Raw genomic sequence first — 13,923 nt, forward strand, 5'->3', positions numbered from 1 at the left:
TTCTGCTGCCTGCCAGGGACGGAGAGAGAGAGTTTTCTCTCCTTTCCCACAACAGAAATGCAGTCTGGAAATTTGCTGGTTTTTCACACGAGGCTGGGCTAGTTTTCCGGGACCAGACAGTCTGGGTACAGTCTCCGTAATGGCATTTGGCAGCCAGGAAATGCCTCCCCAGGATGGGAGCTGCTGGGCACAGGCCCCCAAAGTTGCTGGATTCAGCAAAGAAAAATACAGGGTGCCCAGCACTTACTCTCTTAAATCTGACCTGGTTTCCATCGAGGTGACTGTAGTTAGTAGTGCTGTATTTATTGTGCACTTGAACTTGCCTGGGAGAGGAGGACCTACGGGTCCTCGGCACGCACACAAAAGTGGTCACTGTGTGAGGTGAGGGTTGTGTTGATGAACTTCATCGTGGCCATCATTTCACAACCTGTATGTGTGTGAGGGCGTCACACTGCATACTTAGAAATACATAACTTTGATTCGCCTGTTAAAACTTAATAAAGCTGGGGAAATGTCCGCTGACCACTTAACTTTGAATTTCAGAAAGGCGTAAAATAATTTTTGGCATAAGTATGTTTCCAGTATTGCATAGGCAGGCCTGCAGGGCTGGAGTCATATCAGAGAAGGCTGCCTGGAGGAGGTGAGCACGAGCTGGGCCTGGACTAGGATAGTCAGATAGGTACAGGGAGGCCAGCACTCCTGCTGCACAAGAAGTTGGTGGAGGTCTACTTCTGTTAAAAGTTCACCCATTGCTTGTCGGAGCTGGAAGTTAACTAGGTGCCTGCATTGTATCTGGTGGTTCTATCACCCACATTTGTCTCTGGCTGGGCCTGGCTCCTCCCCCTGTCAGCCAGTCCCCCAGCTCTGCTTGGTTCTGCTTCTGTGGCAGCTGTAACAGTTGTTTCCATCATCCCCTGAAAACTCACTGAGGATGGTGGTTAAGCAGTGGGCTCTGGGGTCTGACATGGCCATGTCCAGGTTCAAATCCCAGTACCAGCGCTTCGGCTGGCTGGCCTTGAGCAAAGTGACTTTACTTCCCTGGGCCTCAGTTTCCCCATTTGTAAAACTGGGTTGGTGATCGTCACCCTTGCCTGAAACAAGGTAAAGCCCATTAAGTACTGGACCGTGCCTGGAATTTCACCAGTTCAGCTTTTAGAATTACTGTTGTTGTTCGGTATCATCCCGGACGGCGGCATTGGAGCAGGTGCAGGAGCAAGGCCGGAGTGGCCCCCGGGGAGCCCAGCCCATAGTTCTCAGCGTTTTTTCTCTGACTGGCTTTCTTTATCTCTTTTCTCTCCCAGTTTATTTTTTGGATAAAACATTTCTTTTAAACAACTTAGTAATTCCTTCTATGGAAAAATCAGAAAAAAGCATACAGACAAAACCCTCGCCGAAACACACTCACACTCACACAGCCCAAACCAGGCGCCAGCGGCCACCCCAGCAGCCACCCCGGGGGCGACCTTCCGCAGGTTCCCTGCAGCCTGGAGCGGCCTGCACGTCCCGGAAACTCTCACAAACAACATTTTTAATGACCGTTCACCGCGGAGCAGTGATTCCCTGGGCTGCTTCCCTCACGTCGTCCTTTTCCAAAAGGCTCTACACCCTCTTGGCCAGCTGTTCCCACCTCCGGCTGTGAAGTCCTCTGTCCCAGGAGAGGCCTCCTCGTAGGACCTTGTTGTATGGTCTCCTTGGTAACAGTCTCTCATTACGTATCGCACTGTTTACTTACAGTCTGTCTCCCCTAGGCCCTAAGGTCTGTGAGGACGGTTGGGGGGGGTCTTCTGTGTCCTGTTTGCGGCTTAATATCCAAGGCCCAGCACTGAGCCAGGTGCACACCAAGTGCTTTGCTGAGTGAGCGAATGAATGAAGGAGCATGCCCCACACCTTGGCCAAACTCATGTCTTTTCAGATTTCTGAACTCTACGACTGTGGAGGGCAGAGCTACGTTAATTATGCTTTGACCGATGGCTGGTGGCTTTGAAGGCATTTCCTAGACTCTGGGATGTGCCTGTGCTTTCTTTGGGGGCCCTGCCTGCATCCTGGGAGCTGGGGCCCTTGCTGGGCATGGCGGCGGCCCTGGGGGAGGGGATTAATTACAAGGTTTGGGGCTGTCATCCCTCAGCCCGCCTGGAAGTCCAGAGCCTTCAAACCCAGGATTGGCAGAACCGTGGGCCGGGCTCCGTGGGTGGACACGCTCTACCCTCAGTGGCTCTTGCTTGGGGACACGAACTGGCAGCTCGTTGATGTTCACTCCGCACTGGATGTTTAGTGATCTTAGACCCCGGGTACTGGCACAGAGAGAGAACTCAGCTGGGCTTCTGCCACAAAGGGCTTGTATTTTGGAGGTGACTGGGGGCTGCCGTAGCCATAAAAGATCATTCCAAGCCAAACTGATAGGTGCCTGAATAGATGTCTAAGTAGGCTGAGGGTATGCTGGCAGGGCAGAAGCATATCAGGGAAGGCTTCCTGGAAGAAGTGACAACAAACTGGTCCTGGACTAAGAGTGAAGTTAGGTGCAATGTGGTCATCATTCCTGCTATGTAGAGCACCTGATACCAAGGTAAATGTTGGGGGGGGATAGCACAGAGTACGGTGTGGCCGTGGAGCAGAGGATGAGGGTGTGGGGGCATAAGGTGTGTGGGGCTTGGGCCAGTGAGCTAGAGCGCAGGCCCAGGGCAGAAGCACTGAGACCTCTGGGGTGGCGCTGGACTGCCAGTTGCGCCTCCTGGTCCCTGCAGCACGCCCTCACCGCCTGCCGCCACACTTGGCTTTTACAGGGAACTTATTTGGGATCTGCGGGGGGCCCAAGGCCCATTTGAAATCACAAAGCTTTCATATGATTTTCTTGTTCTCTGAACTTTATTTTTCTGCAACATAGCCTGGGTGTCTTTTTTTTAAAGTGATCGTCATCCTTGCCTCCTAGCAGTTGGCTTCCGGCTGTTACATTCCAGACTCTGGCCCGGGTGCATTTATTCTTTATGACCCAGGTGTCAGCCCCCGGAAAGGTCTCTAAACAGGGTGGGGGGTCGTGCGCTCCTGCCAGGGGCCCTGCTGGGAGCTTTCTGTACTTTATCCTCTGAATGGGCCCTAGAGAGTTATCCCATCTGTGTTTTGGGAGGAATACCCAGGCTCAGAGAGGGCTCAGTTTTGTGTCTTGGCTGAAGACTTTGTCCTCTGGGATCTGACCCTCTGTGCCCCCTTGGCTCACTTACCTCCTTGTAGCCTCAGCTTTTCCACCTGTGGGATGGGTACAGCATCACCCAACTCCTCGGTCTGTTCCTAGGATAGGGGCCCGGGAGAATATGTGGCAGCTGGTGACTCTGCCTCTCTCGAGTGGGGGTCTTGGGCCAGTGCTTTGCCTCCTCTGAGCCCCAGTTTCTTGCCCTGTCCATCAGACAGACCCACACCTATATGATAGGGCAAAGGCACCTAGCACAGCATAGTAGGTGTTCAATGAACATTTTCTCTTCTCCCTGCTTAAATGGACTCCCCAGTGCCCAGGGACGGTGTGCACTGGTCAGTTCTGAGCGTGGGGCAGAGTCACTGGGAACGGAGCTCCCAGCCCTGGATGACACCTGCCCTGCCCCCTGCTCCTCCTGGCCTCCATGAGGTTCACCCCATTCTGCAGGCTTGCATGTTTCTTTTGCCATGGAACCAAATCAGTGTTCAGCGTGTTACTCCTATAGCTGACTCCATCTGGGGGGTGGAGGGGTGGGAACCCCCTGGGCTGGTTGGTTGTAGAGACACCAGGGAGCCCACCACAGCTCTGGAAGGGAGGGGGTTGGTTTATACCCACACTGCACTTAAAACCAGGGGAGATGACTCCCAGATGCCAGCTGGTCCCTTCTCCAGGGAGACCTCTGTGGCCATGTGCTCCATCAGAAAGCAGCTCCCAGCTGCAAACTGTGGTTGCCCACTGCCCTCCACTCTGTAGGAGAGGCCCACGTGAGCATCCGCAGGGTCCTCGGCACCCACTGCCCCATGCTCCCCACTCCAACCCCTGCCCCCTGCTCTTTGCTCGGAGACCCTCCCCACCTTCCCAGCACCCACCTCGTCTTGCTCCTTTTGTTTGCCTCACAGGCCACTTCTTCCAGGAAGCCTCTGACCCTCCCATTCAGCTCCTTGCCCCTCCCTGGAATCTCCCAGCCCTGGGCGCCCCCCAGTGCTGTTGTTGGTACATCAGCTCCCTCACCGGGCTGGGAGCCCCAGGACATACAGAGAGGAGAACAGGGCCACGCCTGCCGGGCAGGAACGTGAGCCACAGTGGGGAAAGGCTTCCCCAGAAAACCTTTAATGTGACAGAACATTTTGGACTTCTTTTTTTCACTGAAGTCTTTGGTTGACTTTGAGTCTTTATGCCAGATAAATCCTGGGCACCTTGTGAATTGACTATTTTTTCATTCATTTTTTTTTTTTAGTTGAGTAAGACATAGAGTAAAATGTATCAAAGTGCCCTAATTTTAAGTGTACAACTTGATGATGACTGTGTCCTTAAACACAACTGCAGCCATACTCCAGATCGAGGTCTGAAACATTCCTCATCCCAGCAAAGGCTCCTATGAGTCCCCTCCAGGTCAGGGGTAACCCTCCCCCCCGGAGCCACCACCCTGACCTCTCTGGTCATAGATCAGTTTTGCTGACACTGATGGGGTTACACAATGCGTGGGTCTTTGGTCTCAGACATCCCTGACTCACAGTGGGTCTGTGGGACTCACACATGTGGTTGCGTGTATCAGGGGCTCGTTCTTTTTCATTGCTGCATAGTACTCCACACACACCCTGGCTACACCACCTGTTGTTTATGTGTTCTCCCATGGGTAGACATTTGGGCTCTGACTTGACTTATTCCTCTAATTTGACTGATTTCTCTTTGCATGAGTTTGACGCAAGGACTGGCTTTTATCCAAGATGTCTGGCTCTCTAGAAGGTTAAGGAGTGGTGAACATCTTCCTGATTCTAATCGCTCTAGAAGCGTATACATTTGTCCCTCCGTGTCTTCTGTTGCAGTGGAGACTTGGGGCAGGGAGGGAGAGAGAAAGAGGCCAATTAGCTTTAGCAGAATTTTTCTCGCCCTCCGCCTCACACGAGCTGAGTGGCAGGCGGTGGAGCGTGCCTGTAATTTAAAGCCAAACGCTGAGCGCGGACAGTGGGAGGTGTCGTAAACGTGTCGCCACCGTTCTTTGGAGTCCTTCCTCTGCTCTTGGAAATCTCATAAATAGCCATGTTGGGAGGATGCCTCTTCCTCCCCCCTGCTTGCTCCAGGGGAGCAGCTACGGTTGCTAGGTTGGACTCCTGGTTGCTAGGGAATCTGTGGTCCTCTGCTGGCCCGGAAGTATGATGGGTCAGTGGAACATGCTTTTGCTGTTCATGGGAATATTTCCTCCACAGCGAATCTCTCCGTGTCCCTGCCTACTTGGACGTCGTCCCAACGGGTCCATGGTCCTTGCAGGACCCTTTCCCAGTTAGAAGAAGTGGCTTGAATGGATGAGACAAGCGGCCTGGACCGGGAGTCAGGAAAAGCCTGATTCCAGACCCGGTACTAATTTGCTCTGTGACCTTGGGCGAGCGTCACCCCCTCTCTGGGCACGGGATGCCACAGAATTCAAGGACCAGCCCTCCTTAACAGTGACGGTTCATCACCCAAGCTCGGTCTGAGCACAAGTCAGGTCCTTGTTCTGTGCCGGTGGATTACTGAGGAAAGAATTCTCCCCGTTCACTTCCTTCCTCTCAACCCAGCAGGCTCCTGGGCTGAGTCTCCTTGGCCAGATGGTGTGAGTGCAGGAATTTCAGACTAATTTTAATGTTCAGTCAAACATAATTGGGATCATAAATCTAAAAAAGGAAAACAACACTCTACACCCATAAACATCCGATTGTGTCATCTTCTCTTTCCTCCTGCTGAAAAATCTTTGGCTCGTTCCCATCGCCGGGACTGGGGACCCGCTGCCAGGGCTGCAAGGGGTGCTGTCCTGGGAAGAATCGGGACTCACTGGCTTGCCGTAGGATCTGGATCAGCTAGTGATGTCTGCCACAGGTCCAGGAGGGTAGATGGGGTGTGCATTTGCCAGTCATGGCCGGAGAGTCAAGCTCCTGCCCTTGAGTGTTGTGTCTGAGGCCTTCCCACGCCCTTCTCCTCTCGTCCTTCAGCCCCACCCCCAAACACACCTGTTCTGTTGTCTCCAAAGATCTGCTCTGTTCCTGTCGTTCCTTCTACCTGTCAGGACCTTTATTACGAGACAGGGGTCAGCCTGGCCTGTTCAGCTATCGAACTTCAGCCACAGCTTGGTGTTGACTCCCCGGGGTGGGGTTAGTAGCATGTTCCTGCCTCTGATAATCCTGCCGTAGCTCCCCACTCACACCTGGATCCTCCTCCTTAGCCTTTTTCAGGCTTACTTGCTTTTTTTTTTTCTTTTCTTGAATCTCTTTCCACTTCTACCTTGAGAAGTCCCCAAAGTCAAGTTCTGGGTTTTGCTCCTCTTTGCATCCCCAGAGCCTGGCACAGAGCCCGGCCTCAGTGGCTCTGCCGAATGACCACGCGAATGAATAAAAACCGTACTGCCCTCCAGAGTCAGATAGAAACGATTGTCCACGCTCCTCGGCTTGATTGTGGGTCATTTACCGTGGTCGTAAAGTGACCACACACGTCCCCCGAGGCTGAGAGTGGCTTCCCGTCGGGAGTTTGCGTTTTCTGCACCGTGACGGCCTCCTTTTCTTCCTCCCCCCTCTGCCCTCAGCCTGAAGACAAGCAGAGGGCGGCCGCTGCCTTCGCCCAGCTGCAGGGCGCCATGGAGACGCTGGGCGTTTCGGAGAGTGAACAGCGAGCCATTTGGCAGGTGCTGGCAGCCATCTACCACCTCGGCGCGGCGGGGGCCTGCAAAGGTACGTCCTCCCTGCCCGGCTCCCCGGGCTGCCCGCCGTCTCCTCGGGCAGGCACCTGGCAAGGCCCTTCTCTCGATGAGGCGGGACAGCATCCGTGTGTCATCTTCTGTGTGTCCGGGCTGCCGGGTGGGAGGCTGCGGAACAAGGCACAGTGAGAGGGAAACGGGGCCGGGGCTGCCGAGCAAACCTCCCAGAGCCTCACTGGCTGTCCGGGAGAACTTCCCGCAGGGAGGGGGGTGGCCTGGAGCTGTGTGGTCTGGTGCAGACGCCACGGCCCGCACGCGCCTACTGAGCGCTTGAAACATAGCGAGTGTGACTGAGGAATTCCACTTGCATGCATTACATTTTAACTAACATACATTTAAATGGCATGCATAGCCAGTGGCTCCTTGTACGGAGCAGGGAAGCTCTAGACCATGAGAGAGAAGGCTGCATCCACACAGTAAAGGCGACGAGTTTCTATCTAGACAACTTGGAGACGCTCCCCGCCGTACGTGCTAAATACAACCCAGCCATCCTCTTCCTCCCGGGCCTGCCCCTCCTCTTAAATGGGCTGTTTGCTGATTGTCCTTACGTCAACCTTGTCTCCCAGGTGTTTCCCATCACCCTTCTGCCCTCACCCCTCCCTGCCCAATCATTCACGCTGCCGTGGAGACACTGTCTGTGATCGCTTTTCTGTCCTGGCCTCTCCGTTGATACTGTTGTCACTTGAACCTGGGTGCTGACCATTGTTTTTGCTTGGACTGGTGCAGTAGCCTGGGTGCAGCCTGGTTGCTGATGTCTTCTCGCTTCCTTCTGTCCATCCTCATTGTGGCCACTGGCCTCCTTTCTAACATGCAACCCATGTATAACCTATTATGCCATTTACCTGCTTAGGGTCCTCCCGGGGCTCTCCTTTGCCTGCTAAATCCAGTAAAATTCCTTGGCTTGGCATTCATGGCTCCTCAGTTCCCTAATCTAGTCTCTCCTGCTCTCCCTTTGGCACCACGGAAGGCCCTGGGAAGATAGTAGGGATCCAGAGCTATGTGGTTCCTGCCTTTATAGGGCTTACGGTGCCTTGTATTATGGGCAGAAGTCTGCCTGCTGCTTACCGTGGTGCATCCTGCAAACCACGATAGTTTTTGCATTTCAGTTAGTTGGAAAACTATATAAATAAGAATAGTATCAGGGAACATGCAAAAGTTACATGGTATTCAGATTAGACACGGGGCACTTCCTTGTATGTTTTTCATCTCATTTGTAGAGGTGAGACTTCTAGGCTTGAAAGCATCAGCCCGCTTTGCCGCTGCCTGAGACTGGGGTTGTAGCTGCACAGTTCAGGCCAGCAAAGCCGTGTGGGTCTCGAGCTCGGCGCAGGCGTCTATAGGTTAGGGAAGTGTGGATGGGGTGAACCCATTGTACAGAATGGAAAACTGAGTCTCCGAAGGTTTGGTGCAGTAAGCTGCAGGGCATGGGCTCTTGAGAACTGTTTTTACTCACAGATTTGAGTTCAGTCCCTCTTTCCACAGGCTAAGAGCAGGGCTGATGTGAGGGTTACACGGGGTAAAGGAAAGGACACTGAGCTAGGCGAGGTTTCCCCAAAGGACACCCTGAGGCAGAGACTCATGTAGCTTATCTGGAAGGGGATTCCAGGGGGCACGGAGAGGGGAGGGGGGAGTGAGGCAGCGGAGGGAAGGCAGGTGATGCTGGCTGCTCTGATGAACAGGTTACAGGCCCAGTCCCACAGGGAGCTCCTGGGAGGCTCGAAGCACACACCCTAGAGGAGGGGGAGCTGGGATATTTATCCACGCACCCCCCTTCTCCCTGGTGGAAGGTAGCTCCCCGGGGACATGACCTCCTGCAGCCCCAGCCCACCCCATGCAAGCACTGAGCATGCTCCTACAGCCAGAGGAAGCAGAGAGGCACAGACAGGTGCCTGCAGTGACAGGCCAGGGACATTCATGGGGGGCACGGGTGGGGTGGCCAGGGCAAGGGGTGGTGGGCAGGTCATCAAGAGCATCTAGTTCAAGGCAGCCACCCAGCAGAAGACAGCTGTACCACGGTGCTGCTGAGCCTGGGTTAGGGGACTGTCCCAAGGGGGCCCAGCCACTTGCCCCTGGGCTGCACTCAGCTCTAACAGGCTTGCTCCCTGCAAGCACTCCGCGAGGTCTCGGAGGAGAGCGACTAGCAGATGGGTGGCACCGTTGAGCCCTCTTGTCACGCTCAAGCCCTCTCTGTCTCCACTGTGACTACACAGAAGCTAGTGTAGCCCCACCGCCACCCCCGTCCCGGCCTTGGGACCGGCCACCGGAGAGGTCGGAAGCCTGGGACCCTCCTCCAGGGCACGGGGGACGTCCCCTCCGCTGCGGGCTCAGGGGCCTGACCCGTACCTGGGGCTGCCTGTAATGATAAAAGAGAAAGGCACATTTATAAATATTTTATTAATACATGATTATGGCAATAATTTCTCCCAGCCTCCCTCATCGCAGCGTATAAATTATTTTAAGAGGAGCTGCCCGTCAGTCTGCCTGGGAGGCTGGCTTGATGATTTACTCACTGTATATTCTGCTTTGGAAGATTTCATAATAGGTTGCTCTAAAATCAGCTATTAAGAATTTCAAAGTCATATATAAATGTCTTTGCTTTGTGTCATAACAGATCATTTTGAAATACTCCATTAATCAAGGCTTTTTTTTTTTTTCATTACATGATCTCTTCTCAGTGTGCCTGGCTGCCTTACCCTGTCTGGGGAGCTGGAGCCTGTCTTTAAAAGCTAGTATCTGACCCTTCGGGGAGACTTTGGGCCTTTTAACTGGACTCAGGGATTTTTTAACTGTTATTGCAATGATAAGAAAAATAATCACTGATACTGGTTTAGCTTTCGATGGTTTCAGAGCTACTTGTACTTCTGTTTTGCTTTTTGAGCTGATGAGATTCATGCAGATCATCCGGTGAGGTGAGTAAGGACAGAGCCCCACGGGCAAGCGTCGGGACGCAGCCTGCTGGCTGTGAGTCCTGGGCGGCCTCTCTCAGCCTCAGTTTCTTCCTCTGTAGATTGGGGCTAATGACAGTACTCTGTGGGCTTGTGAGGATTCAATGAGTCAAGACCAAAACCCGTGGAGCACAGGACTTGGCTCGTGGTGGGGGGATCAGAAAACGGAGGCTCAGAGAAGGTGTGTGGTTTACCTGTGGTCACACAGCTGGTGTGTTTCAGGGTGAGGTTTGGAACTTTGGCTGCTCTTCCTGCAGAGATTGCTCCACTGCCCCAGACCTTGCAGCGGGCTGTTCAGGTCATTCCTGCTGGGACCCTGACTCCTCTCCCGGGGCCCTGTGCTGAGTGCTTGCAGGCATGACGATGTCCCTGCAGAGCCTTCGGACCGCCCGCCGGGAGGGGTGAGAACTGTTATGATACCCATTCGACAGATGAGGAGACTGAGGCCTGACGGAGAGGTTTGTCCACCCTCCCCAGAGTGTACAACCAAAGCCAGAAGTGGGGTTGGGACCTGCGTCTGTCCATGCTCTGGGACCTCTTGTCCCTGAGCCCCGTGTGCTGTCGGCAGCCTCTGTCCCCACCAGCTCCCAGAGGTCTGGTGAGGCCATGTTTTCATGGAATGCACTGAACTGGTTTTACTTACAAAGCTTCTGATGCCAAATGTGTAGGGGTTTTTTTCCTGACACCAACTAATTCTTTAATTCTCCAGACACCAACTTAGTGTCCTAGACTCAGTGCAGTTCTGACACTACCTGGGGTTAGGGCAGACCCCGTGCATAGGTCCAGGGCTCTGCCCCACAGGACTACCCACTTTCAGACACCAGTGGGAGGTGTGGGCCCCCTGCACCTTTAAACCACCTGGCTGGAAGGCCAGGGGCTTCCCACAAGCCCCTTTGCCAGTTTGATAATTTGCTAGAACAGCTCACAGAACTCAGGAAGTCACTTTACTTACTGTTACTGGTTTATAATAATGGAGACAACTCAGAAATAGCCAGATGGAAGAGGTGCACAGGGCGAGGGATGTGGGAAGGGGCGGAGCTTCGATGCCCGCCCCCCAGCCTCGGGGTACCCGCCTCCAGCACCTTAGTGAGCTCACCACCCCCAAGCTCTTCGAACTCCAGCACTTAGGGTTATTTGTGGGGGTTTCATTTCATAGATGAGATTGATCACACACATCATGGACCAGTGGTGATTAATTCAATCTCCAGCCCATCTCTCCCCCACTCCGAGAGAGGCTGACAGTTCCACCCTTGGTCTTAACCCCCCATCCTGGGGTTCTCCAGGGCCCCCCAGCGCTGCACCACTCATCTGGTCAGCATAGCCAGACTGTCCTCTCACTTCGGAGATTCCGAGGGTTTTGGGAGCTGTGCACCAGGGGACCAGAATGAAGACAAAACCCGTATTAGTCACAGGTGCCACGCCCTGCGCAGCAGCCCCCAGACCCAGCGGGCTAGTGGCCTCCACCCAGCTGCCTCTTGGGGTGTAAAGCATTCACCCCTAGTGTCCAGGGTCAAGCTGAAGGTGGGGGAGGGGAGGGGCACCAGGCAGCTGACCCCGAGGGGATTTTTCCTTTCAGGTATCGCCCTCTTCTCCCCACTGGGGGAGCCAGAGCTGTCAGTGTCTCCTCTTCTGAAAACTTCCTTCCCTTTTCTCTGCTCCAAAAGTGCAGCAGTCCTTCTTTGCCCCCTTCAGGGCTGCCCAGCCCGTTTGGGGTGGTCCCAGGCTGATGGGACCCTGTGGTCACTGCTCAGTTCAGCCTCTGCCCATGGAGCCTTTAGCACCGATGTCACACGGGCCCCAGCGTGACCCTGTGGGGGTCATGCCCCGCCCCTCCCGCAGTCCCGTCAGGCCCCTGTGGGCTCCTGAGCTCCAGCAGGCTCTGCCACCGTGGCCTCCCCTCCCATGCCCTCTCTGAGCCTTCAGCCCTCAGGACACGGTGTGCTTTATCACAGGAGGCTTTGGGGCCCCATCTTTCTGGGCACCTGGCTGGCTGGCTGTGAGGACCCGGGATGGCCCTGTCGTGTGGCGCCCCCCAGGCAGCCTCCGAGTCTGGGGGATGCTCCTCTTGGGATGTGGCAGGGAAGGGACACAGGGGTTTCGGAGTCAGCCAGTCCCGGGTTCCGATCTCAGCTTGGCCTTTTGTTGGCTGTGTGTGACCTGGCAAAGTTATGGCACTGCCCTGAGCCTCACCTGCCCAAGGGACAGAGGGCAGCATGGCGCTGTCTGGGGCTCCCTAAAGTCTCCATGCTAATAACCTTGACCCTGGACTGTCTCCCGTGGACTGGCCAAGTGGCGCCTTGCTGAGCTGGTTTTCATAAAGAGGCTTGTTTGGAGAGGTCGGGCACAGCCGGCCTGTGCATCTTAGGAAAAATGTCCTCAGGGTGGCAGAGGGCCGAGCCCCTCCCTCCCTCTGCACTGTCTCCCCGCCTTCCTGTCTCCTGGGCTAGCTGGCAGGAACGGGTCCCTTGGGCAGGCAGTGGGAGGGGCCCTGGGGGCCGGGTGATTTGACATGGCGGCTGGTTTGCTGTTAACCGAGGCCGGTGGCCCGGGCCATCCCTCAGGGGCCATCAGGCCGCCACTCATCCCACCTCCTGTTCTTTCCTTTGGCGAAAAGTGGTCCTCGGAACAATTAGCTGGCGCCTGTGTGTTTCAAATGGCAGCAGACGACGCTCTCTGGAGCTCACTGGGTAGGAGGGAGCGAGGGAGGAGGGACATGCTGGGGGCCCTGCATGCGACAGAGTGGCTTTGAATCCCGCCTCCCCCGCATCCTGGCTGGGTGGCTGGACCTGTGCGAGGAGGCATTTTGCCTCCCTGGACCTCAGCGCCCGTGACTGTCACTTGAGAATAGCCCCACCTGCCCTCTGCAGCCGTAGTCAGATAATGGTTGGCATTAAAACTGGCCCCTGAGGGGGGCCTTAGGCCCATCCCGTGGGGGAAGAGCCCAGGCCTCGAAGGAGCGAGGCTGCCCCCAGAGGGCGTGTGACGAAACTGCGGTGCCAGTGAAGGAAAGGCTCAGGAGCAGCCTCCAGCCCTGGACCCTCAGTCCAGTGCTCTTCCCGCCGCTTAGCAGAAAGTGCTGAGGGCTGAGCACCGTGCAGGGTGGTGGCTACCGCACCTGCGAGCGCCACAGCCCTGGGCTCGGAGGGAAGCGAGGACCCCGGCACGGCACACGCACGTCCAGTTCCTGCGCCGCCGAGTCACAAATCAGCCCCGCCTCTGCGGCTGTGAGGGATGATGGATGCTTTCTCTGGGAAGTCGGAGACGGTTTGTCACTCCGCCGGCTGTCCGTCATTATGAAGATGACAGTAATGTTCAGAATCCAAAACAGCAACGCGGATGCCTGGATGGCCCCCTTGCTTTGCTTCCCTTTTGCTCAGCGGCCTGGCGGGAGGATTCATTTATTTGCCTTTCACTGAATTTGCCAGTCTACTCGCTGCTGACCCTGTTGCCTAATATACAGCACGGTCGGCCCGTATATAAACCCGAGGAGGGGCTGAGTAATGGGCTGATGAAGGGAGGCTGCCAACCGGCCCGCAGCTCCCCACCTGCCCTAATAAAGAAGTCAGTCCCCAAATGGACGGGGCCGTAACTCAGGGAGCCCCGAGGGGCCTGCAGGAAGGAGAGGCGACAGCAATAATGACAAGAGCCCAGCCCCTCGCTTTCTGCTGGGGCACCCCAACATCTGGCAACCAGGGCAGTGCACCCAAGGGCAGGAGGGGGCGGCCAGATGCTCCCCAAGCTGAGCAAGACCCCGTGCACCGAAGGCCAGTGGGAATAGTAACAGGGATGCCGTGAGCACAAAGCACTGTCCATATATTCAAATGACACTTGGTGAAGCATTTTACTATTTGTATTGTCTTAAAGCTACTGCTATGCATTGCTGCGTGGTTGTCTTCCTATGAGGAATGGAAACAATATAGAAGAATATAGAATGAACAGAGGTCTCCCCTGACTCCCCTGGCCCCTCTGCCCTCCAAGGGGACCATTGTTAGGGTTAAAAGGTGACATTTATTGCAACAGAAGAGCCAACACTGATGCACTGCTGTTAACCGAGGCCCGTTGTCTGCACT

General features: G+C 55.1%; 1 protein-coding gene across 1 annotated transcript in view; it reads left to right on the top strand.

The window, feature by feature from the left end:
• MYO18B (myosin XVIIIB) overlaps nucleotides 1–13,923 on the top strand; it is a 225,302-nt gene that overhangs the window by 34,299 nt on the left and 177,080 nt on the right. The window contains exon 12 of the mRNA XM_036013630.1: nucleotides 6,738–6,882. Within this exon, the coding sequence (XP_035869523.1) occupies nucleotides 6,738–6,882 (145 nt within the window). The remainder of the gene's footprint in view (nucleotides 1–6,737; nucleotides 6,883–13,923) is intronic.

This window comes from Phyllostomus discolor, chromosome 13 (assembly GCF_004126475.2).
Source record: "Phyllostomus discolor isolate MPI-MPIP mPhyDis1 chromosome 13, mPhyDis1.pri.v3, whole genome shotgun sequence".
Lineage (NCBI taxonomy): Eukaryota > Metazoa > Chordata > Mammalia > Chiroptera > Phyllostomidae > Phyllostomus > Phyllostomus discolor.